This window comes from Peromyscus californicus, unplaced genomic scaffold (genome assembly GCF_007827085.1).
Source record: "Peromyscus californicus insignis strain IS unplaced genomic scaffold, ASM782708v3 Scaffold_2__1_contigs__length_46816999, whole genome shotgun sequence".
NCBI classification, from domain to species: domain Eukaryota; kingdom Metazoa; phylum Chordata; class Mammalia; order Rodentia; family Cricetidae; genus Peromyscus; species Peromyscus californicus.
The window spans coordinates 38407750-38434390 of record NW_026294540.1 but is presented as its reverse complement, the minus strand read 5'-3'; the positions used below and the strand labels follow the sequence as shown (position 1 = coordinate 38434390).

General features: G+C 40.9%; 1 protein-coding gene across 1 annotated transcript in view; it reads right to left on the bottom strand.

The window, feature by feature from the left end:
* Window positions 1-630: 630 nt before the first annotated feature.
* Window positions 631-26641, bottom strand: part of LOC128120560 (cytochrome P450 3A31-like) — a 43329-nt gene continuing 17318 nt past the window's right edge. Inside the window, 10 exon segments of the mRNA XM_052754720.1 lie at window positions 631-1077; window positions 3836-3998; window positions 5416-5642; window positions 6391-6551; window positions 8562-8631; window positions 9523-9650; window positions 11464-11612; window positions 11903-11991; window positions 12077-12190; window positions 14974-15073. Of these exon segments, the coding sequence (XP_052610680.1) occupies window positions 982-1077; window positions 3836-3998; window positions 5416-5642; window positions 6391-6551; window positions 8562-8631; window positions 9523-9650; window positions 11464-11612; window positions 11903-11991; window positions 12077-12190; window positions 14974-15073 (1297 nt within the window). The 3' untranslated portion in view covers window positions 631-981.

The following is a 26641-nucleotide window of genomic DNA, read 5'->3' as shown; positions in this document are numbered from 1 at the left end:
TGTCCCCCAATAAAGTTTATCTGAGGATCAGAGGAAAATGCCAGCCCCTAAAGTAAACATAGAGGTCAGGCAGTGGTAGCCCATGCCTTTAATCCTATCCCTCAGGAGGCATAGATCAGACTGGATCTCTATGAGTTCAAGGCTACACTAGGAACAGAGGCAGGCATGGTGGCACACACCTTAAATTCCCAGCACTAACCATAAATGTCTGGGGGTCTGTACAGAGAGACAGGAAGTGATGTAGCTGAGTGGAGTGGAAATGAGATGATAGAACAAAAGGCATATAGGCGTGCATGTACAGGAAGTAGGTCTCTTTGGTGGAGGATCTCCAAGGGGCAAGAATGCGGCTGGCTTCTCTCTGCTCCCTCAGCTTTTTACTCCAATTTCTGACTCCAAGTTTTTTATTAATAGGACCTATTAAGATTCATGTTATGGAAAGATCTGGGAGGAGTTAGAGGAGAGGAATTAATATGATCAAAATACATTGAATGAAGCTCTCACAGAATGTAAAAATAGATTTTGTTGGGTTTTTTAAAGAGATGTTAATTTATATTTTCAGTGTAACAATATTGTAGAATATTGGAGCTAAAATACAGGATACCAATTTTACAGTTAGAGTTGTTACAACAGTTCACATTTTCATTAAAATTTATTGATCAAATTACAGAGCCATGGTACTCTCAAAAGAGCTCAAAGGAAATTGATGGAGACAACCAGATGTGAGTCAAGATGGTCCCATGAGGACCAGAGAAGGTGAATTTCTCATTCTGTCAACTGATTTAGTCATTTCCTTTACATTAAATGGTACTCTGTATTGACACAGAGAAATCTGAATGGATGTACTGGATCCTTAACCATGCATCAAGGCCAGTCTATTAAGCCTCATCTTCATCTGAGTTTTATTCATGAAGTAAATTAAAGATTCCAGTGTTCTTACATATCACCTTCTTGAAGAACATAGCAGAAGTCCTTGAGAGAAAGTCATACTCCAGTTATGATCACATCCTGTGGTACAACCTTTAGAACAATAGGTTTTGCTGGTAGAAGAAGTAGTTCTTTGTCTAATTTCATAGGTATCTGCAACAGTTTAAGAAAAATATTGAGAATCAATGAGTGAGCCAACAACAATGCCTAAAGAAATGTAAAAAACCTTCCAGGATGACGATGCTATGCAGATACATATAAGCTTTATTTAAGGTCATGTGCTTTGATTACCTTATTCTCCAAGCTGTGTCAATTAGATGTTGAAAGCATGCTTCCAAATTTGGATAAGGTAAAATATTTGCTGAGACTCTACTATATACAGGGTCTGAGATGAAGTCATGTTGGTTTATGTTATTTCTGTTCTGTGCTAAGAGTAAAACAGATGAGTTTAATTTCTGTTTTGTTTTGTTTTGTTTTGTTTTGTTTTGTTTTTCAAAACAGGGTCTCACTCTGTATTTGTGGCTGTTCGGCAACTTACTCTGTAGACCAGACTGGACTTGAACTCACAGAGATCCAACTGCTTCTGCCTCCTGAGTATTGATATTAAATGCATGCACCACTAAGCGCAGTGAGTTTAACATCTTTGAGCCTGATTCTTAGTTAATATGTCATAATGTCTTGTTTAAGTTCTGAAAAGTAATTTCCTTTGATGAAACTTGCAAGTTGAACACTGAGAGGGTGAATTTCACCTCTGTGAACAGTCCTCAGCTCCTAGATCATATGTCACCAGTACAGTTGAGCCCATTCAGGGCAAGTCTGTAGGGGGACAGATATTTGCTTGCTTTTCCAGTATCTATTCTTGGCTTTCACAGATGGGTTGATTGAAGAATTTTGAGTCCTACAGTGTTTTTAATGATGTTTGATGTTTTAGGCTCATGCTACTCAGTGATGGAGAGGTAAGGCCTCCAACCGAGTAATCTTCTGGTCACAGGACAAGGGAGGGAACCAAAGTTGTCATGGAGATAGAGAACTGTCAAATTTAAAATAAGTGGAACTTGCTAGACAATCTGTCACATGACAGGTGTGCCATTGGCTCTCAAAATGTGAACGTTCCTTTGTCTGTCTAAATCCTTATACATGCTGATGATTTAAATGCTTTTGTGAGAAAGTACTAACATAGGTGAGGTTGTGTGTAGGCAAAGCCTTAAATCAGAAATCACAGAAAAAACACTGTCATGCCTCTATTCATCCAGACATAAAACTAATTGACAAAGAGAAGACACATTCTAAACATACAAGTCCCATAAATTTTACCCATCCCTTTGCATGAAACAAGAACAAGTTGTTCAGGAAAATGTAAATGCTTTCTCCAAATGCCCCATCTACTTCTTTTAAAATTTAAGTAGTATATATGTGTTTTCCTTGAATGCATAAAAAGATGTGCATTAAATATATATACAAGTGTTATCTATTAATTTTTAAGTTAGTTCAGTTTTATGGAAGAATATTATAATTGTAAGCTATACTTCAAAACATTTACCAAAGGCTTTCAATGCAGAAAGTTTTCAGAAAAAAAACTTTTGGAGATTGTGGAAGAATGATATGAGGTGATATAGAAAAGACTGTCCTTCAATACTGAGAGAAAAAACACAACTAATCTGGAGGCTTTAATCACAATGTATTAGCGTAGGTGATTAAAAACAACCTGCAGTAGCCAAAAGTAGAGTATAAAGAAATGAGGAAATAAACCCAGGAGGAAGAGTCATTGGGAAATGAAAAAGAACTTGAAGTATAAGAACAGAATATGAAGGAAAGGATACATGATTTATGGAAATATGACAGCTACCTCTTTTCTGGAGCAGAGCTCCTGAGAAGTGAGGCAGAACCATCAAGATGCCTCATAAGTTTGAAGTTCATCATAACCAGCAAACTTTTCAAGATTTTTTTATTCTTATTTTATGTATAGGAGTGTGTTTCCTATACATGTGCATATACCACATGTGTGAAGTCTCAAGAAAAGCCAGAGAAGGACATCAGAGACCCTGGAACTGGAGTTACAAATGGTTGTGAGTCACCATGTGAGTGCTGGGAACTGAACTCAGGTCATTTGTAAAAGTAGCTACTGCTCTTAATGACTAAGTCATCACTTGAGTCCCAACAATTGTATTTTAAAATAATGACACTCAACTTGGCATCACATGGGAAGTCAGAGACGAACTTTTAAGCCATGTGGGTAAATTATTTTAGGGTTTCAGAAATAAGCATGTATCATGAATTTCCACTTTTGTTTTTTATACAGGATGTCATGTAGGCCATGCTGGCTTCAAATTCACTAAGTGGCCATGGATTACTTGAATTTCTGACCCTCTTGCCTCCACCTCCTGAGTTCAGGGACTCCAGGTATGTATCACCACTGCTACTTCATGCTGTCATGAGGATTGGAACCAGGGCTTTGTGCATGATAGGTAAGCACTTTTCCAACTGACAAACATCCCTAACCCCATATATGAGTTGTTAATGTACAGCTAGTGGTTGACAAGACTGTCAGAGGGGGGCTTCTGTGAATTCTGAAAGAAGAGCACACCACTCAATAAACATGAAGACATGATCACTGCACCTCTTGATTGCATGTGACATATCCAATCTCCAATGGACATGACTGGACCTTCAAATATAATGCATGTAATCCTTTCACACTGGCCTGCACTAACTCTTCATAATTCTACAGTTGTGCTCTATATTGACCCAGAACCAAAAGCACCTCAGCTCTTGCATAGATGAAAATAACTCATTTGGCCATAAAGCAAATTACCAAACCTCAAACAAGCAGATTCGTTTTGACAAACAGAACCTTCAGTTGAAAAAAACTGTCCCCACAAAACATCATTTACAGAGATAGCTTTCCCCTCACCTGTGTTTCTTTACAAGGCTGGAAGGAGAAGTTCTGCAGCACTTTAGTGAGAGCAAGTTTCAAGTTCATGAGAGCAAACCTCCTGCCAAGGCAGGTCCTGGGTCCATTACCGAAGGGAAGGTATACATAAGGATTGATGCTGCCCTTGTTCTCCTTGCTGAACCTGGAGACACAGAGTAATAAGTCAACAAAAGGTAGAAGCATAAGAGCTGCATACATGTGTTTGTCTTTAGACATCTAACTGGTAACATACAGGTACTTTGGGAAAGGTTCATTGAACTTTTGCTTCCAGGCATTCGGCTGTGAGAAATTGTACACTAAAGGTCCTTTCCATCTCCCTTGCCCTGTAAGAGTTTCCTGATGGTAGATAAGACAAGTGCTGTTTGAAAGAAAATTTATCCTCTGTGTCCACTAGTGTAATTATGGTGTTATGGGATAGGGATAACCAACCACTGTCTGGTTAGATTGCAGTTCCAATTTACAAAGGGAATTAATGCCTGGTACTGAAAATCTGGTCAAAATCTAATGGCTATGGAGGTCATATGCTCTAAGGGTGAATGTACTGCTGTTGTTTTGCTAAGTGGACATGGTATCAAACTGTCTTCCAAATATTTATGTTTATATACAAAAATTAGTGCTGCTCTCAGCCTTGATCAGAGAAGCTTCTGATTGCTGTGGGAGACAGTTAACGTCAAGACTCATAACTGGTCAAAATGCTGAAAAACAGTGATGGTGGAGTGCTCAGCACTTAATGGAACATCAATATCATTCCCAACAAGGCTCAGAGAACATCTCAGAAGAGGGGGCAGAATAACATAAGAGCAAGGGAATGAAAGGGGTGCTGTGAAACACTATCATCTGGACAGGACACAGCCGTTTTACTCTTGCACACTCAGAAGCTGGGGTTGCCTATACAAGACTGGACCCATGTTGATACACTCTGTCATGGATGGGAGAGGAGTTCATGAGGGGCCGCCTCCCTAAAGAGCTATTGACAGACAATTGATCATTTCTGGGGTAGGGGGAACTTTCTCTTCAATGATGTAGCTATTGGTGAGTTGTTCATTCTCCAGTAAATAACTCCTATATCTGCTACTCTTGTGCAAGCAACCCTAATTAAACTCAGGAGCCACAAGAAAACAGGAAGACATGAAAACAGGAGGAAGACTTGATGAGGACAAGTAGGGATTCAACATTGTAGGAGGGAGAAGAGACAGGGTAATGTGAGAAAAAAAGGGGATAGATCTCTAAACTCTAAAAGTCCATTCAGGATAATATTGAGTTCATCTCTGAAAAGCATGTGCCAGTTAGACTGAAGGAAAATGGGCTCCTGCCTCACACTTAAGTTGGTCATTTGCTACTTGAGGTAAAAGAAGAAAAACACTCTGTACTTAAATTCTCATATTTTCTTCCCTGTCTCTCTTCCCCTCTCCTCTGTCTCCTTCCTTTTCTCTGCCATTCTCATCACAGAATGCAAATGGATGCAAAATCACATTTAGATCATCTTCCCATAAGAGACATCATAGCATATACAGGCAAACATGGTTCAGGGTGGATTCACACTCTGGGGATTCTGGTACCTTTCAGGGCGAAATTCCTCAGGCTCTGGCCAGTACTCTGGGTCACGGTGAAGAGCATAAATTGGTACCATCACTAAGGACCCTTTGGGAATAAACACACCATCAATTTCAACATCTTGTTTACAGGCCCGAAAAATTCTGTTAGAAATTGTGTATAATCTAAGGGTTTCATTCAACACCATGTCGAGGTACTCCATCTCCATCAGTTCATCATAGTTGGGAGATGCCTGGAAAGAAAGAAAAAAATATGTGCTGGGATATTACATTAACTTTCAATAGATCTGAATTGTACTGTTGAGTTCTCAGTAGCTCCAAAGCTGAATTCAGCATTGAAAAGGTCCTAGGCAATTACAAAACATTTTATAAGGTTTTTAAATTATTTTATTTTATGTGTTTAGATGTTTTGCCCACATATGTGCTTTGTGTATCACATGAGTGCAGTGCCCACACAAGTCAAAAGAGGGTGTCAGATCCCTTGTAACTGGCATTACAGATGGCTGAGAACTACAATTTGGGGTTGGGAATCAAACCTGGATGGAACTCCTAATAGAGAAGCTAGTGCTCTTAATCATTGAGCCATCTATCCAGCCCTTTACGAAGTGGTTAGAATAACTATCACTTGGGGCTTAAAGATGTCTCAATTTGTGAAGTGTCTACTATGCAAGCCTGAGTCAGATACACATCATTCATAAAGTCAGACACAGTTGCACACATCTATAATCCCAGCAGTGGGGTGGGGGACACAGAGTAAATGCATGTCTGGTGATCATTGGGCAGACTACCTAACAAATTGATGTGCTCCAGGTTCAGTGAGAAAGCCTGTCTTAAAACATAGTGGAGAGTGATTTAGAAAATACCTAGTGTAGGTCTAGGATACACACACACACACACACACACACACACACACACACACACACACCACTGAGGGTGATCGGTGTCTCCTTTTCCCTCCTCCTCCAAGCACCAGCCATTCACCTTATTGGGCAGAGTCTCATCGATCTCCTCCTACACTTTCTTCTGGATATCAGGATGAGTGGCCAGTGAATACAGGGCAAAGACAATGGTGTTGCTGGTGGTTTCGTAGCCACCCAAAATAAAGACAATTGACTGGACTATGATCTCCATGTCAGACAGAGCTGAAAGTAAGAAAATATTTCAGGAAAACAGGTCTGGGAGGACCATCACAGAAGAGATGAAGAGAAAATCAAATGAGGCTCCTGTTTCCCTAGAGATAAATATGGAGTAGCCGTTCAGTCTCCCTGGGACTGCTATCACTCTCACATCCATGTGACACAGACAGAGAAGGGGAAGACTGCTTCAGCCAGGATGTCCCCTGGTTTATGCTCTGGTCCTCATCATCATCAGTGGGCAACTTCAAGACATGTAATTTATTCTGTTTTTATGATTTGCCTTTATTTTTATTTATGTGTATTTGTGTGTGAATAGAGGGGTCCCGTGTGTGTGTGTGTGTGTGTGTGTGTGTGTGTGTGTGTGTGTGTGCCCATGGAATCCAGAGGAGGGCATCTGATCCCCTAGACATGGAGATTTAGAAACTTTTGAGCTCAGAGGTAGTTCTGGGAACTGAACTCCAGTCTTCTGCTAGAGCTTAAGTTTTTTTTTTTATGTGTGTGTGTGTGTGTGTGTGTGTGTGTGTGTGTGTGTGTGTGTGTGCTCGCACATGGCACATGTGTACAAGTGCCCATGGAGGGCAAAGATGGCATTGGAGCCCATAGAGCTAGAGTTACAGGCAGTTGTAAACATTTTCCATGAGTGTTGTGATTCTGCTGTTGGCAATTATTTTCTTCCAATAAGTCTAAGTGCTTGCTACTAAACTGAAACTGGAGTATAAACCCACAATCAGTTTTAATTAATTTTCAAAATTAATATCTATTTAGCAATCAAAATTGACACAGAAGGGCTAAGGACATTAAGCTCAGTACATGGAGAGTTTGCCTAGCATGCTTGAAGCCATGGGTTCAATCCTCAGGACCGTATAAACTAGGCATGGAGGCATAGATATTAAAAGGTAATTCTTAGACACTCCATGAATGTGAGGTCAACCTGGGCTATATGAGATCCAACCTCAAAGGATGAGAAGGTATACAAGATTTTGAAGTTAGCTGATCACATGAAAGGGTGTCAAGTGAACAACCTGGAGAGAATTTGAAACACAAAACATATGATGACTTTAAAAAGCAAACATCAGAACCTAGAATATCATATTGTTATATATAAGCAATTGTATGTACTAAAAATAAGATACAAGAACGGAAGAATCCCTTGACATTAGCTACTGACACACACATGTAGATTAAAGTCTGAAAATTAGCAACCATGATAGTAATAATGGTTTTAAATTAAAATATGACCATAGCTGTGAAGCTCTAGAGATACCTCAATGGATAAGAACATTTGCTGCTGCACAAGCATGAAGACCTGAGTTTGAATCCTCAGTTGTCATGTAAAAATCCAAGTGTGATAACACACACCTGTAACACCAACTCTGTGGATTACCAGCACCTTCTGACTGCCAACCACCTCCAGGTCTAATAGGAGACACCGTGTGGAGGAAATAGGGCAGAGAGTGGTTGAGGAAGACACTTGGTGCCTTCCTCTGGCATTCACACAGGCATGGGGTGTACACATGTGCACACACATGCATATGCTACCTGAAGAAGATAAAAATCTAAAAGTGATTTTTAAGTGTGTAAAAAAAATGAAGAGAACCAGGGTGTTTGTACAAAGAGGCTTTTCCAGGATGCCTCTTATTCAATACACAAAGAAACGTAAATCGTTAGCACAGATTAAGGTAGAGAACACATGTACAGCAGGGGCTCCAAGAAAACACCAGCACAGTTTGGGTGCATGCCTCCTGACTGGATGTTTGGAATCAGATGTCTAGGCAGAGTTCCCAGTCAGTGTGCTGGGAAAGACCTAAGTAACACACAGAGACCACTGAAGACTTCCATCATGGCTACCCTTTACAATTGGAACAAACCTGTGCCCCTATGCTTCTAGAATATTCCCTGGAGACAATAGCCATGTCCTTCTGTCATCAACACCGCAGAGGTATTCTTCTGCTAGAAAACCTTCCCACACATTTTCTGAGAGCTTCCTTGTCCATAGACCAGAGAGTCCTTGTTTACCTTTATGAGACTCATTATCTTTGGAATTGTTACGAGTGTTCATCATCAGCTGAAGAAAATCCACTCGGTGCTAGAAGCAGAAACAGAAGTTGCAAAAACAGAAGGTCAATGGTGAGGTCAGAGGTCAGAGGTGGATCAGCCATGCAGAAGCTTTGATTACTCAAGTTAGTGTTGCTGGAGTCATCACAGAACAAAAGCACCAGTGGCTAAACCAGGGAGCCATCAGCTACCACATCAACCACGTTTACAATAAATTACAAGAGACACAAATTCAAACAATAGCTTTCATTTTTGAGAATGTTTTTGAAGGAGATGATAATAGTGTTTCCCCCCTTTTTAATCATTTTTAGGTATTCTTATAGAATTTCATACATGTATACAATGAGATATTGTCATATCCACCCCACCATTTCCTCCATTCGATCCCTTCTCTATCCCTTATAACATTTCTTCCTCAAACTTCATGACCTCTTCTTTTTCAATAACCCACTGAGTCCAGCTGGTGCTGCCCACATGTGTCTGGCTCTGGGGCCATCCACTGGTGCAGGGGAAACCTACTGGTGGCCACACCCTCCTTCTGCAGCCATCAACTACCAATAGTTCTTCAGTGAGGGGTGAGGGTTTGAGAGGTCCTCTCTCATCTATGCTGGAGATTTGGCGGCCTTGGTCTTGTGTAGGTATTGTGTCTTGCCATTTTTTAAAATTTCAGTCCTTACACAAGACATCTTGTTTTCTTTCCTATTGCTAAGAGTTAATTCTTGTCTTATTTTCAATCAATTTTTCAAAACTCTAACTTATTCCCCCCCCAGAAATGTTATTATTCTCTCTGTCTGTTTCTCTCTCTCAATCTAGCCTTCTCTATCTACCTTTAGTGATAGATGAAGGGAAGTACACAGCTCACATGTTCACAGCCCAACACATTATTAAACCATGGACCTCTAAGGGGACTACCACTTTTTACCTTCTGGTTAGAATACAGGTGATTTTCCTTCATTCTGTCCACAAATTTTTTGAAAAATGCTATTGAATCCTTTGGGAATATGGAGACATTTAACTTCTCATACATTGGGGTGAGGAATGGAAAGAGTACTGGAAAGGATAGATAAAAAATAAAGTTTTAGTAGAAATGTAAGTTTCATTTAGAGAAATCATGAAGCAATCTAAAAAATAAGTCACCAAGTCTCAGCCAGAAGCCATTCTCTCTGTGACCTTGCTCACACTGGGTCACCACCATAATGCTCCTTCTGTACTACAAAGTCTGGACAGAAGGCTCAGTGCTTAGCACTGATTGCTCTTGCAGAAGACACAGGTTTGATTCCCATTATGATCATGGCTGCCCTTAACCATCTGTAACTCCAGTTCCAGGGGATTCAATGCCTTCTCATGGCCTTGGCAGGCACTTCATGCATGTGGGAGGCATATGTTCAGGTAAAAGACCAATACACATGAAATAAAAATAACTTTCAAAAATTTTAAAGTAATTCATATGAAAGAGAGATGATCAAAAAGGCATACATTAAAACATCTAATTTTGTTTTTTAATTGCATTAGGACTAGGGAAATGCTGATCAAAACCAAAGGGCCAGCCCACAGCGTATCCACTAAGGTGCAATGATCAAAGTTATGGAGAGACAAGCATTGCAGAGCATGGAGAACCCTGAACTCTCCTGTAGTTCTAGAAGACATACAAAACATTGTGGCTACTTTGGAAAACATATGATCACTTGTTTAATATGTTAAAAATAGAGTTACTTCTTGACTCAGCAATTTTGATTCTGAATGTATACCCCCAAAACATAAAATCAAATATTTGACCATAATCTTGTATGCAAATGCCCCTAGCAGCAAAATTCATTGCAAACATATAAAACCAACTTCAATGTCCATCAACAGATATGGAATATTACTCATTCATAGACACAAGAGAGAGTGACACTTGCTTTCTTTAATTGTGTGATAAATGACAGAGATCTGTCACAGAAACCACATAGATTATGATCCCATTGATGTAAAAAACCCAGAATATGTAAAGATACAGAAAGTGTATTGGTGGTGGCTTAGGTCAAGGCTGCTTGAAGGATAATGGTGCAAATGTGCAACATGGCTAGAACTAAGTACTCTGCAGTTGACATTGGTAACAGACCATGTAGACCATCAGTCAATGCAGACTCCTAAGTGATCAAAGTGCCAAGAATAAATGACTGTTGAGTGCTGGGCCCTATGTGGAACATGTATTACCAACACCCCCACCACTCAAGGCTCAAGGAACACCATGAAAGAGGTGTGGGAATAAAGTAAAATCCTGAGAGTGGTGGTGTGAGATGCCATATCATGGGCATGTCATGGCCTAATCATGAACTGACCACATGCATGAGATCACGCCAATAATAATGGTCAGCATCCTGGCAGGCAGCACTGATTGAACTCAAAAGGGAAGGGACATAAATTGGGAGGAAGATGTGTTGGGGTGTCTCAGGAAAAAGGGAGGTGAGAGTTAGGGGTAGGAATAATCAAGATAGATTGTATGCCTATATGATACTGACAAAGGATAAATAAAAGAAATCTAAATCAAAGCCAGGACTGGTGGCGTACACATGACTCCCTGCACAGAGAAGGCTGAGGTAAAGGGATCACCATGAATTAAAGATAAGCCTGGTCTACAGAATAGCTTCCAGGCCAGCTATAGCAACACAATCTGAAAGAAAAATTAAGTTTTAAAACAAAAGTAAGGGTTACATACATTTGAAAGCACTAAAAATATTGGATTGTGCCTTTAAGGGAGGTGAATTATATAACAGTAGAGCTGTTAGTTTTGGTAGCTGTGGAAGAGAAAGGCAGAACTGACTAACATGGCCACAGACAAGAGCAGTGGGTCAAAAGGCAGAAGAACCATCATACATACCTACTGACATGTATAATGGGTTAAAAATTTCAAATCTTATGAGCTTCCTGGCCTTTTCCACAAAAAGGTCCTTTGGGTTGTTGAGGGAATCAACATTCACACCAAATGACGTGCTTGTGATCACATCTATGCCATAGGCCCCAAACACTCTGAGGAGAGAGTCATGGGAATTTAACACATGCACCAAGAAGCCTGAAAATTCGTATTCTTGGGCACGACAGGCAAAATCACCTCAGTACTAACCAAGTACCTTCCCCTCCTAGTCTCCCCCTACCTCGTGACCTTGGTACAACCATGTTTCTTTTCTAACTGAATATTTTGTCATCTAGTGTCTAAGGGAAGAAGGAGCAGCTGGACCATGTGAGACACACAGATGATGACCCTTCTGCCCCAGTTGCCCTTCCTCTCCCAGAACCGCAGTACATGTATCACTACTTACTCTTTCATGGTGATGGGCTTGCCTTTCTCTGCCTCTCTTCTCAAGTATTTTACCAAAATATCTCCATACTGTTCAATGATGGGGAACATCTAAGCACAAAACACAAAGGCATCCATAGTTAAGTGTGGGGAATCAAGTCTCACAAACATTTCACCTAAAAGCCCTTCCAGTCACCTCTTTGAGTTTTCCACTGGTGAAGGCGGGAGACAGCAAGGCTCGAATTCTCTTCCAATCCTCATCCTTAGACATGGAGACGGCTTTACTCATAATCCCCACTGGGCCAATATCCTAGAGTCCAAAAAAAAATACAAATTTGGCTTTCTGTAAGTCCAGAATTTTCCATAGTTGCAAAAGTGCTAAGTGGATATTGGAGTATAGCAGTTAGTTACTGACTGTTTACTATGGATCAACCCTCATGCCAGATGCAAAAATGTCAAAATTTCCTCACAGTCCATAAGAAATCAGGTGTTCACTGGGCTGCCTGTTAAGATTTCAAATCTCTATATTTCAGGATCCTTCTAAATGTAAATCTCTCTGTGGTTGGAAAATTAGTTCCAGGGTTGGAGAGAAGATGGGAACAAGATATAGCAGATTCTCCAGAGCTATGTGATGGCAAAAGGCTTGGGCACAGATGGAAAGTTATCTTTGCAACAGACAAGTTCTTTAGTTCTGTATTTACAACATTTAGCAATGTAAAAAGTCATGTTTTCATATGGGGTGTGTGCATGTTTGTGTGTGTGTGTGTGTGTGTGTGTGTGTGTGTGTGTGTGTGTGTGTGTGTGTGTGTGTTTAGACTAGAGTTTCTGTGTACATGCTGATTTAGACACCAGAGGTCTTGTAACTTCCTGTATAAGTCTCTAGTGCATTTTTTGAGGCAGGGTCTCTCACTGAATCTAGAAGGCTCTGGTTTGGCTAGAAAAGCTAACCAGCCAGCCCTTAGGATCTACCTATTTCCAAACACAGCTCTGAAGTAACACATGCATGCTGCTATGTCCAGCTTTTATACAGATGTTGGGGATCCAAACTCAGGTCCTTTACCCCTGAGTCATCTCCCTAGCCCTGAGACACTTAAAGGATTTGATGCTTGGGTTTTGTGTTTTTTTTTTTTTTTTTTTTTGGTTTTTCGAGACAGAGTTTCTCTGTGTAGCTTTGCGCCTTTTCCTGGAACTCACTTGGTAGCCCAGGCTGGCCTCGAACTCACAGAGATCCGCCTGCCTCTGCCTCCCGAGTGCTGGGATTAAAGGCGTGCACCACCACCGCCCGGCGATGCTTGGGTTTTTAAAGATTTATTTTAGTATTGTATTTATGTATGTTTGTATGCATGCATATATGTATGCAAGTATGTATGTATGTATGTATGTATGTATATATGTATGTATGAACAAATGCACATGTGTTCAGTGTATTCAGAGGCCAGAGGAGGGAGTTGGTACTCCTAAAGCAAGAGTTACAAGTGGTTGTGAGTCGCTGGATGTAGATTTATGCAACCAACCCCCCATCCTCTTTCAGAGTTTTCAGACACTAAGTCACCTCTCTATTCCCAGTTTGTTTGGTTCGGGAGCTGTTTTCTTGTTTAGGAATAATGCTGTAGAAATCTCTTTTCCTTAATTCTTTATACAGTGATAAAAGAGAAAACATAATTCTATTTCCCTGGTGGGAACTTCCTTCTACCTTCCATACGTATAATTTATACTGCTGTGGTGTCTCCCAACATGCCCTTATATTAAAGTGCTCAACAGGAAGAAATGGAAATGGCTTCCACTTGATGAAGGGCAGCTGCAAACTCGGCCTTCAGCCAACTTCACCAAATGACCCAAGGCTGAATGAGGGCCAGAGAGATGGCTAGCAGGTAAAGGGGCTTGCTGCCAAGCCCATCAACCTGAGTTCAATCCCCAGGACCCACAGGGTAGAAAGAGAGAACCAACAGGTTTCCCCAGATAGGTCAGTGGAATAGGGATGGTTTAGAAAAGAAAGAGAACATTGAGCTAAGTATCATACCTTACACAAAATTAACATAAATAAAGCCATAGGTTTAAGAGCAAATCTCAAAATTGTAAAATTTGTATTCAAACAAACCCACACAGAAGGACCAGGTAAATAGTCATCAGACTTGACAGTGACCCCACAATCCATTGAGAAGGAAAATGAATATACAAGGTGAAGAGAAGAAGACAGGCCAAACAAGGTAGCTAATGGGCTAGCAAGAGGGAACTGCATGGTCAAGGAGCAGCTCTGTATTCTCAGTGCTTGTCACTGCACAAGCCTAGACCTGTGGTTAAGTGTACTTCACCACACAGACAAGAGAAAGGTCCTGTGAGACAGGAAATGTAAACACAGTCTAGATGACAATAGTGTTCATCTGCAACTAGATTAAATATGATATATTTACACTTCCTATTAGCAAAATGAATGCCCAGACTCCACTTGTATGTTACTGTGGAAGCCACTGTGAATTTATATTTATTTCATTTTTTAAATTCATTAAGTAGCCAGGAGGTGGCGGTGAATGCCCTTAATCCCATCACTGAGGAGGCAGAGGCAGGCAAATCTCTGTGATTTCAAGGACAATCTGGTCTATACAGTGAGTTCTAGTACAGCCAGGACACAGGAGAAACCTTGTCTTGAAAAACTCAAAATAAAAAATACAAACAAATACCTGGTATAACTGGGTGGTGCTGGCACATGGCTTTAATCCTAGAATTTGGGAGGCAGAGGCAGGTAGATCTCTGAGTATTGGCAAGTCTGGCCTACAGAGTGAGTTCTCTAATAAACCAAACCAGTCAATCAAAATCAATTCAATAAGTAAAATATAAAGTTGTGCATTAGTAAATGGGGGAAGCTGGAGATATGGCACAACAGTTAAGGGCACTTGCTGCTCTTCTGGAGGAGCCAGGTTCAGTTCCCAGAACCCCTGTCAGGCCACTCACAACTGCCTAGAACACCATACCCTCTTCTGGCATTCACAAGAACCCACACACATACAACATTCACTCATATGGACATACATATATACACATAAATACAAATAAAAAACATGAATCAACTTTTTAAATTAAAACCAAGTTACCTACCCGTCTGTTTGTGAAGACAGAATAGCATTCTTTCACTAGTACATTCTTGATCATCTCTGTGTCTGTGATAGCTAACACAGGTGTGTGACCATCAAACAACCTGTGTGGGGAAAACAGCTGATTAACCCAAGCCAGTTTCTGAAGCCAGAACCCCAAATCCAGACTTTGATTCTCATGTTACATGACTCTCACTCTGGTTATACAACACATTGTCACAGGAGGTCCCAGTCCAACTTAGGGAGTCTGACCAAGGATCCAGTAGAGTCTTTGTAAAGTGATAGGTAATGTCAATCAAGACACTCCGAGTCACTTAAAGACAAAATACTTCGTAGTGGGAATCTAGTAGAGTCATTGCATCTAAGATAAACATTAGAATGAAAAAGTTGCTTCTCACTCTATCTAGGGCAATGGCAGAATGTATTAGTTGTTTGCTGAAGGTACCTAGACCTTGAAGAAATCATAGTAGAGAACAGTGACTATTTTCTATGATTCGTAGGGTTGTTTTTTTGAAGGGGTTTTCCCTCTGTTGCATGACTTTAGTCGCTAGACTATGCAGGCATGCTTGGAGGTCTTGAATTATTGGATACTGCAAACAGTGCACAATAAGGACTGAAGTAGCCAGGGTGTGATGACTTCCTTCAGAGAACATGTAGAATAGATCAAAGGGACTTTGGTATACGGAGCTCACTGTATCCCACTCAGTAAATATGCTTATGAACAGAGATTCGAGATTCAGTTCACAGAAACTATTCCTTCGTGCTGCCAGAGAGCCTAAAACTAAATTCTGGAGGCTCTCTCCTTCTTTGAACATCCAGTACAACAGGAAACACCAGACATTTGGCACCCAACATCGTGGGCTCAGAGATGAGAGAGATCCGGCACTCCAGGACTGGAGGTAAAGTTTGTGCAGAAGAGGCAATACTCCAGGATGGGATGAGGACATGGGGATTTCCCCACATCTGGAGCAGCAATATGTGTGGTTACTAAAGTGTTTGTTGAAAGGAAATGGAGTGAATGGGGAAGAAAAACGGCTTACAGAGCCTCTGGTGTTAGTTAAAAGGCATTGTTACTGGTTTCATGCAATTCCTCGTGTTCAATTAAAACTGACTGTGGAAGCAAGTGTTGAGAGCTTAATAGAGCTCATTGGAGAGAGAAGCCTATATCAGTCAAGGTTTGGTCTTTATGGAATTTGATCTCAAATGCTCTGGATCCGATGCAGAGTGAGGAATCACAGAAAGCTCCACCTGAAGTCGAACAGGGAAGTAAAAAGGAAAACATTCAGGCTAGAAATTGTCAGTCAGCAGAGGAGAATGTTTTCTCACAGGAAGACAGGAATGTTGTTTCAGTGGAAGAAGAATGTGAGGAGGGTGAACATAATGGATATGAATCTCCTCTTCCTTCTTCAGATGAGAGGGACATAGAGACTCAAAAGGTTGAAATACTAGCAGCACCGTTTCAAGAATTAAGGATACAAGTGGATAAATCTAGAGACAAAGAATAAGAGAAATTTAAAAAAGGAATCTTCCCGGTAGAAAAGAGGAAAGAAAAGAAAATTTAAAAAGAAATTTTCCCTGTTTAAAAAAAAAAGGACTTTTCCTGGTAGAATAAAAGAAATTATTTACTAAAGGCCTACAAATAGGAAGGTGTGAGGAAAAATAAAGGGAGAAAAATCCCCTTCCCAGTAGAAATAGAGGAAGGAAGAATCCCTTTCCCATATAAAAAAGGGATTCGTGTCAGCAGGTGTAGTGGGTAGCCATTATTTCACCAATAACCAGGTCTCAGAGTTCTCGGCTGTGTGCTGCTGCAGGTGCTTTCTCTCAAGGACCACACAAAGCACAGTGAGGCAACACCTGAGCTCCAGAGGATGGTGGGTGGAGCTCCACTGCTGCAGCCTGAGCAGGTGCAGCTGGCCCAGGACTTACAGTTTTCTTGTTTGTTTCTTTGCTTAATTTTGGTTTAAATGTTTTTTGGTTTTCTCTCAGAGTGGGAATAACTCAATATTAAATATCCCTTCATGGGAAATGTTTTTTTTCTCCTAATAGTGGAAATAAGTCATTAACAATGATCCCTTCATGGAAGGAAAAATTAAAACAGGCCCAAGTGTACTACGGAAAACAATTGCAATCAGGACATAAAGTACTAAGCCAATGCTGTTTGAATCTCCAGAGATATTAGCCATTCATTATATGGAGGATATTCTCTTCTCTTGATCATTTGATTAATGCTTTGAATGAATGTTTAATTTACATAATAAATATATTCAAAGAGCAGTATTCATAATTTTGAACCATGTATTGGGGTATATTCTTGTTTGTTTATCACTATTGAGGATTTTGGCTCTGCTCTTTAAGCTGCTTTTTGGAGACTCTTGGTTAAATTCTAAAAAAAAATGTAGCACCTGAAACAGAGCAGGTTATGAGCTTATTAAATAATATGGCTGCAAAAAGAGGGTCATCAAAATAATTTCTTACTGACAAAGAGCCTATCACAATTATTTTCCCACTAAATAAAGTACAGGTAAATTGTTTGTTCCATGTTGTTGATAATTGACAGGCTGCTTTAATATGTTACTTGGGATTTATAAAAACGGATCCTCTTTTTAATATTTTATTAAAAATACTCCATGAGTATTGCCTAAATTTACCTATTAAAAATCATATAGGGATTGTTTTTAATGCATTTGTAGATGGCTTTTTAAAAAGGACTAAGAGAATGTTTACACACAAATTCCACAGACTCCACAAAAAATTATTGTGCCCACTGTGGGTTATATGCTCAAATTGATATGCCTAAAATTTCAGAAACAGTTCATAAAATGATGTTAAAATGTGATACATTCGTAAAACAGGTCTTGAAAAAAAATTATCAGTGAAAAACATAGGTGAGAAACCCAGGCCCCTGCCTACACCCATGCCTTGACTATTCTGCAGCCATGACAGGCTGTGGAAAACACCCAACAGAATCTAGGCCCCTGGACAGCACAATGTGCCCTGAGCCCCCAACCTTGAGCCTAGCTGTAGTTACAGGAAAACTCCACCAGATATCCTCATACAGTAAAAGAAGCCAATTAAAAGTCACAGCAAGTCAGGCGTTGGTGGCGCACATCTTTAATCCCAGTACTCGGAAGGCAGAGGCAGGTGGATCTCTGTGAGTTGAAGGCCAGCCTGGTCTACAAAGTGAGTTCCAGGACAGTCTCCAAAGCTACACAGAGAAACCCTGTCTTGAAAAAAACAACCAAAAAGTCACAGCAAAGCAGGGTCATAATAAAGAAAAAATGTAGTCGGCACAACAACTGCTGAAAGAGATAATAATTTTCTTGCAGCTGCAAACTAACCAAGGACAGCACCTCCAGATGGAGGTGCATCAATCCTGGGTCTGCTCCTATGTAGTCTGAAAACCCGAACCCATGCTTGCTTCACCCCTTTGCTTTACTCCCTATAAATACCCTGCCCACTTCCTACTCGGGGTCTCTCCTGCTGTGCTGCTGTGTCAGATAGACAGAGAGTCACAGTTAACTTGTAACACTACAAAGACTCTTTGCTTTGGCAGCAGATTCAGTCTCTTGGTGTTTTTTGGAGTTACCCTAGGTACATTTGAAGGTTCCACCAAGATTTCCAATCCCACCACAACCACTCTCCATTGAGTCTTATGGTACCTATATCAGGTAATATCAGGTAACATCAAATTTGTCTTACAAGCTTTTTTGGTTTCTGTTTCTGGCTATTTATGGCAGTGGGAGCTCTGTCTGTGAAGCCCGCGTAAGATCTATGGTGGACTCAGTGGCATGTCGTGGGTTGGGGTCCTGGGAGACATCCCAGGGCTCCTCTGAGGGGTCAGGAGACCCATCTGAAGGGAAGTCAATTCCTCTAGTTTTTCTGGAGAAACTAAGCAGATGGTGACTGCAAGCTGAGAGTCCAGTGACTCATTTTCAGATCTGTGCACGGCCGTCTGTCTTGTCTGTCATTGTCTGAGTGTTCGTTGCTATCTTTATTCCCTTATTTGATGGTTGGAGCAAATTGAATACCCTAAGAACATGGACCAAACTAATAATCACCCTACCCCACTAAGTCTGTTTCTTAACAACTTCAAGGATTTCAAGGACCATGGACACAGCATTGGGTTAGAAGATCTGAAACCTGTGCACCTGAGGAACCTGTGTGAGCAGAAATGGAATGCCATTTACACTACCTGGCCACAAGAGGGCACTTTTCATCTATCTATTATAGGAAAGACTAAGGATGTCATTCAGAAAGAAAATCAAGATCAGCTCCCATACATTTCCATGTGGGAAGACGTGGTCTACTACCTTCACCCTGGCTTAGGTCCCTGGTTTCAACTCAGCTGCCAAAAGAGTTTCAGATTTTTACACTGAGAAAGAAGGGGCAACTCAAGAAAGCTACCTCTGTTGCCTGTCACCCCCGCTTCCCCATCTTGCAAGGTAGAATGGAGGAAGAGTTCTTCCTCACACCTCTGCCCTATCCTTACCTCCTTCCCTTCTGAACCCTCTACAGGTTCCCCTAGCCCTCCAGGGAGAAGCCGAGGGGATGGCTCAGCCTGTGGTCTTGCCAGTGGCCAGCCCCCCCCTACATCTATGGATACAACCTCTTTGAAGACTCCTCGGGGCCCCAGCCAGACTCCACCGCCCTGCCTTTTCAGGTGCTCAGGCCCTGGTATGAACAGAGAATTGAGTTTGATCATTACTGGCCTTTTGCGATGATTGATCTATATAACTGGAAAAACCAATGCCCCCTCTTCACAGAAAACCTGAAAGGGCTTATTAACCTGTTAGATTCAGTGATATTTACACACCTCCCAACCTGGGATGATTGTCAGCAGATATTACAGATTTTGTTCACAACAGAGGAGAGGGGACTAATTGTGGGGGAAGCCCAGAAGTCAGTTTTTGGTCCAAAACCACCCTACCACTGACCAATCTCTCATCAATGCAGGGTTCCAGTTGGCCAAACCTGAATGGAATTTCAATATACCCGAAGGTAGGGAGAGTCTTAAAATCCACTGCCAGATTCTAACGGGGGATCTCCAGGACCCAGCATTGTGACCCATTAATTTGGCCAAAATTAATGGCATATCACAAGAAACAACTGAATCCCAACAGCCTTTTTAGAGCAGCTGGTGGAGGCATTCAGGACCTACTATCCGATGGATCCCCAGATGGCTGATAACAAATCTACTGTGATCCTGGCCTTTGTTAATCAGGCCATCCCAGACATTATAAAGAATCTACAGAAAATTGATAATCTAGTAGGGAAATCTTTATCTGAACTGCTAGAGGTGGCAGCTAAGGTATACAACAACAGAGACCCTCTGGGCTGAAGGAAATGAACAGGGGGAAGGGCGGGGACAGAATAAAGGCTTCAGAGAATGAAAGGCAAAGACAGCTGAGGCAATAGGCAGTCACATGACATGGCATGCTTATTCCTAGCAGTCACGGTTTCAGACCCAGAGGAAAGACAGAAGCAACTATGATGCCTTGCTGGGAACCAAGATAATCCTTCCTTCCAGGGAGAGATGCCCCCTCTGCTGAGAGACCAATGTGCCTACTCTAAAGAAATGGCCTATTGGGCAAGGAATTGACCTAATAAAGAAGGACATAAAAAGCTGCCTCCCCAGGTGTTAACAACAAAAGAAGAGGAAGAAAGTGATTGAAGGGGATGGGGTTTGAGTCCCCTCCCCGAACCTAGGGTAATATTAAAATTGGAGGGGAGGCCTGTCCAATTCATGGTGGATACAGGCACACAGCATTCAGTTCTGACAGAAACTGTGGGCCCTATAACCAAGAAAAAGGTATGGGTACAGGGAGCCACTGGCATGAACCAATACCCATGGACTACCCAAAGACAGGTGGATCTTGGCTTGTGCTGGGTATCCCATTCTTTTCTGGTCATGCCTGACTGTCCATAGCCCCTTCTAGGAAGAGACTTTCTAACTAAAATTGGAGCTCAAACAACATTTGAACAGGATGGGGTGGCAGTAACAGACTTAAAAGGAAAATCAAAACAAGTCCTAACAGTACAATTGGAAGATGAATATAGAGTGTATGAATAGCCATCCCCATGCCAAGAATTGGGTCCTTGGCTGAAATTATACCCAGAAGCATTTGTGGAGACAGGGGGGCCTGGACTGGCTCAACACTGACCCCCATCTTGGTGGAATTAAAACCGTGGGCTACGGAGGCATGGATCTGTCAATATCCCATGTCAACAGAAACACAGGTGTCTATCAAATCCCCACATCCATCGCCTGCTTGACCAAAAGATTTTAAAATCTTGTCAGTCATCCTGGAGCACCTCTTACTCCTGGTCAAGAAGCCCAACTCTGATGACTACCGCCCAGTCCAGGACTTGAGAAAGGTTAATAAATGGGTCATTGACATTCACCCCACAGTCCCGAATCTATATGCTCTTCTGAGTTCATTGTCATGTAGTCTACAATGGTATCCTGCGCTAGATTTAAAAAATGCTTTTTCCAGCCTGTCGCTGTCCCCCCCAGACCCAGGCTTACTTTGCCTTTGAATGGCATGACCCAGAAAAAGGATTTAGCTGGCAGCAGATTTCCTGTATCCTGAGCTAGTTAATTTCCCTCATTAAGGAACAGATAAATACAGTACAGCTAATGGTGCTGAGGTCTCAATACCTTCCCTTAGGGACCCTCAGAGAGAACCCATGATTAGGAAAGGAGGGGAAATGAGGTACCAAGCCCCCTGCCCAGATGCATTCCTTGAATATTCTACAACTATGACAGGCTATGGAAAACACCCAACAGAATGTAGGCCCCTGGCATGATATGCCCTTGAGCCCCCAAACTTGAGCCTAGCTCTAGTTACAGGAAAAGCCTGCCAGATGTCCTCATACAGTAAAAGAAGCCAGTTAAAAATTACAGCAAATTGGGGTCATGATAAAGAAAAATTGTAGTAGCCACAACTGCTAAAAGAGATAATAGTTTTCTTGCAGCTGCAAACTAACCAAGGACAGCACCTCCAGATGCAGGTACATCAATCCTGAGTCTGCTCCTATGTAGTCTGTAGAACCCAAACCCCACTCATTCACCCTTCTTGCTTTACTCCTTATAAACACCCTGCCTCCCTGCTACTCAGGCTCTCTGCTGCTCTGCTGCCATGTCAGATGAATGGATATTTTTGAGTTAACTCATCACAATACAAAGACTCTTTGCTTTGCATTGGATTGGGTCTTTTGGTGGTTTTCGGGGGACTCTGGGTATAACAACAGGCTATGCAGGTTGCCCAGGAACAAGACAAGGCAGAAATTGGCAACCAGAATTTAGAATAGGGGCCACTGCTGCAAGGCAAACTGCTCTGCCTTTCAAATAGTTAACTAATAAACCTGTATGAGTGGGACAGTGGCCCATAATTTAAACAAAAAATTACAGGTGCTTGAGCAACTAGTACAAAACAGTTAGATGCTAAACACACTGAAAAACTACTAAGCCTTGGCATGATCTTGTATTTATAATTTTAAAAAATCTAAAAAATGGCAGGTATTGGCTGATTTAAAAGCTGTAACCTATGTAATTCAACATATGGGTCTTTTAGAGCCTAGAATTCCACTATCATCTTTATTGCCTAAGGCTTGGCTTATTATAGTTTTGGTTTGTTTGGGTTTTTGTTTGTTTGTTTGTTTGTTTGTTTGTTTGTTTGTTTGTTTTACTATTCCCTTGCAGGAACAAGATAAAGAAAAATTTGCTTTTATAGTTCCTACTTATAATAATGCCCAAGCATGTAAAAAGGATATAAATGGAATATCTTTCTGAAGGAAATGGTAAACAGTGCAATGTTATGTCAATATTTAAATATGTAAAGAATCCACTAGAAGTAGTTTGTAAACAATTTCCTCAATCCATTATTTATCATTATGTTCAGAATAGTTGATCACACTGTGAACACTGAGTTGCATTAATTAAATAAAATCAACCTTGGTTTAAGAGGCAAAGCCAGCAACTAGTTGACAGGAAGTAGCCATAGAGACTTAAAGGGAGCATGGAAAATAGAGAAAGGCACAGGAAGTAGTGAGGAGGGACTTGGAGTTTGGTGGTCCTGTTTGGTTTGGGACAGGAAAAGGAAAGCTCTCTTTCTGAGACTTCAGCTAAGAGGAAATTCAGCTCGTTGCTCCTCTGCCTTTGTGAGCTTGCAGGTTTTCACCCCAGCATCTGACTCCCAAGTCTTTATTGGTAAAATCATAAGATTGAGATTTAGTTTAAAAACAACACCATTATATGGATAATATCTTAATAACTGCCTCTGAATTCAATATCCTCAAAAAGGTGTTTGTTGAGGTGCAACAGATTTTACTTCAATGGGGATTGCAAATGGCTCCTGAAAAAATTTCAAGAGGAGACTCCTTTAATTAATTAGGATTTAAATTAAGTAAACAGAGAATCCAGCCACAAAAAGAACAGATTAGAGAAATGAATCACATATACTTCATGATTTTCAAAATTTATTTGGAGATATTAATTGGTTGTGACCTAACAATTGGACTGGCTACTCAAGAATTAAGTAATTTATTTCAAATTTCACAAAGTGACTCAGATTGAAACAGTCCCAGGCATTGAACAACTGAAGCAGAAAAGGAGTTGGCCCAAGTAGAACGGAAATTACAAGATGTTTATGTAGATCTATTAGATCTCACAAACTGAATGTATTTTAGTAATTTTACCTTCTACTTATTCACCTACTGGACTCAATATGCAATGGGAAGAGAATATTTTAAAATGGATATATTTTTGCTCATAAACAGTGTGTAAAGTCAAAAACCTACAAAGGAAAGGTTTCTGAATTAATTATAAAAGGAAGAATAAGACTTAGTCAATTGTCAGACATGGATCCAGCTGAGATTGTAGTACCTCACACTAATGTTGAAATTATGCAGTTATGGGTAATTAATGATGACTGACAAAGAGCCTGTAGCAATTATTTAGGAGAAATCTACAATAAATATGCCAAAAGTAAAGAACTTCAATTTATAAAAAGAACTGAATGGATTCTTCCCCATAGTAAAAAGAACACCTATTTCTGGGGCTCTTATATTTTATACCGATACAAATAAATTAGGAATGGCTGGTTGTAAAGCAGGAAGTAGTCCAAAGTGTGGTGGTATTTTACTTGTACTGAAATGTGATTTTAATTGTATGTTAATAAATAAAGTCGCCCGGGGGTCAGAGCTATTAGAGCCATAGCAAGTGCGTGGCGGCAGTGGCACACACCTTTAATCTCAATACCATAGAGGACTTGGAGGGTTGTACATACAGGCAGTGACAAGGCAGTCACGTGTTTGGGTTTACAACCAATGAGAAGGCAGAACAGCTAGACTATATAAAGACATACACACGGGAAGTAGGTCCCTTTTTCGGAGAGCTCTCTTGGCTGAAGCAGGAAGGGTAAGGCTCTTAGTTCTGACCTCTTGGCTTTCTTCTCTGAATCGGCTCTGTGTTTCTTATTTAATAAGATGGTTGGTTACATCTACATTTGGCGCCCAACATGATAAGAATCCATTAAAAACCGCTTAACTTGGCTTGGCGGCAGGTCCGGTTTCCCACCTGGGCGGCCAACTCCCTAGCCTGGGCCCAGGTCAGCCTGGCCTCAGACTGGACTAACCTTGAGCTCCTTGAGCTACTTGCTTAAAGCCGGTGCTACAGACAACTCAGGCCTACCCTGCCGAACAGGGCCCCTGCCTGTAAAGCCAATGCATGTGGTCGGAGCGTAAGGTAGCCAGAGCCAAGGCTTGACTAAGCTCAATCGGGAACACGTGGCTGGATTGAAGCTCTTAGACAGAACTTGTGGCTACGCTTGCTCTCTCTCTCTCTTTCTCTCTCTCTCTCTCTCTCTCTCTCTCTCTCTCTCTCTCTCTCTCTCTCTGGATTCACACCTCGGACACTAGGTGGCTGTTTTGAAATTCCCTCAGATTTATACTGTTCTACACGGACTTGGTAAGTCACTTAACATATCAGATATTTTAAAGGAAACTATTTAAAAGAGAAATTTTTTCCACATTAAAAAAAATGGGTTTTCTGTGTACATTGGAAGAAAATTGGGCTTTGTTTGCAATTTTAGGCAGTCTGACAATGGAACAACTATATGAGAAGATTAATATTGATAGAATTATGCAGTTTGTTACTATGCTTATCCTCATTTTACTATTTAAAAAGATAGTCAATTTAAGTGCCAAGAAAAACTTGTTAAACCTGTAAAAATTCAGACAGAAGAAATTAACAGTGAAGTTGCTTCAAGATTGGATCATAAGGTTACAGAAAGAAAGCCTGTTTTCACATAGTCACCCTTAATTTGTCCAGTAACCGTACAGCAGTTGCCTGATCAAATGACTACACAAAATATTTGGGCTCCAATTGAAACGTTAGATTTACGAAAGTTTGAGGAGGCAATAGTATCTTATGGCATGCATTCCCCATATGTAAAGCAAATGTTAAACTCTTGGTCAACATATAATAGGATTGTACCACAGGACTGGTGGGAGCTGGCACAAGCTGTTCTTGAACCCAGTCAAAGGCTTCAGTGGCTAACTTGGTTCAAGGATGAAGCTAAAAACATAGAAAAACAATGGAGGGATAAAGGAATACAAGTCTGCCAGGATCAGCTTATTGGAGAAGATCAATATGCTTCAGCACAAACACAATGTTTATATGATGTCCAAACCCTAATTTTATGTCAAACAGCAGCCTTGAATGCATGGGACAGAGTTGAGGAACCAGGAAAAAAAAACTGAGTCATTTACAAAGGTTATACAAGGCCCAAAAGAATCTTTCACAGATTTTTTACAAAGACTGGCTTCAGCAGTAAAGAGAATGGTCCCGGATTCAGAAGCTAGTAAGAGAATAATTGAATCTTTGGTCTTTGAGAATGCGAATGCAGCATGCAAAACAATAATCAGGCTGTTAAAGGCAAGATCTGCACCTTTGGAAGATTGGATTAGAGACACGGTTAATGTTGAAGCTCATGAGCATGATGATATGTGGGTAGGAGAAGCAATTTCAAAAGGTTTGAGGAATGTTAGATGTTTTGGATGTGGAAAGCAAGGACATTTGAAAAGGGACTGTAAACAGGTCATTCCTAGAAACAATGTTTCTTCAAGGAACAATGGCAACAGAATGTCCCTTCCTTCTGGAGTATCAGAAGATGTGGTAAGGGAAAACACTAGACCAACCAATGTAGATCAACAAGGGACAGACAGGGTAATCCTTTGCCTCAGTCTTTGGGAAACTCCCAGAGGGGCCTCATGCAGGCCCCAATAGCAAATCCAGTTCAAACCTTTCCTACAGTTGTAGAGGAAACTCCTACTCAGAGCAATTAAATAACCAAATGCCTATTGGAATAAATGATGCTGGTAAGGATGATGAAACAGAGAGAATAGAAAATTCAGGAGAAAACATAAAGAAAAATTTTTGGCAAACTTCTACTAATGAACAAAGACCAAAATTATCGATAAAAATAAATGGTGTTTTGTTGTCTGGTCTGGGAGACACAGGTGTGGACGTTACCATAATTGCACCAGAATTTTGGCATCCAACTTGGCCTCTTCAGGAGGTAAATGTTCAACTGTTAGGAATTGGGACATTATCTCAGGTGAAACAGAGTGCAAGATGGCTCGAATGTATAGGTCCAGAAGGACAGAGAGGA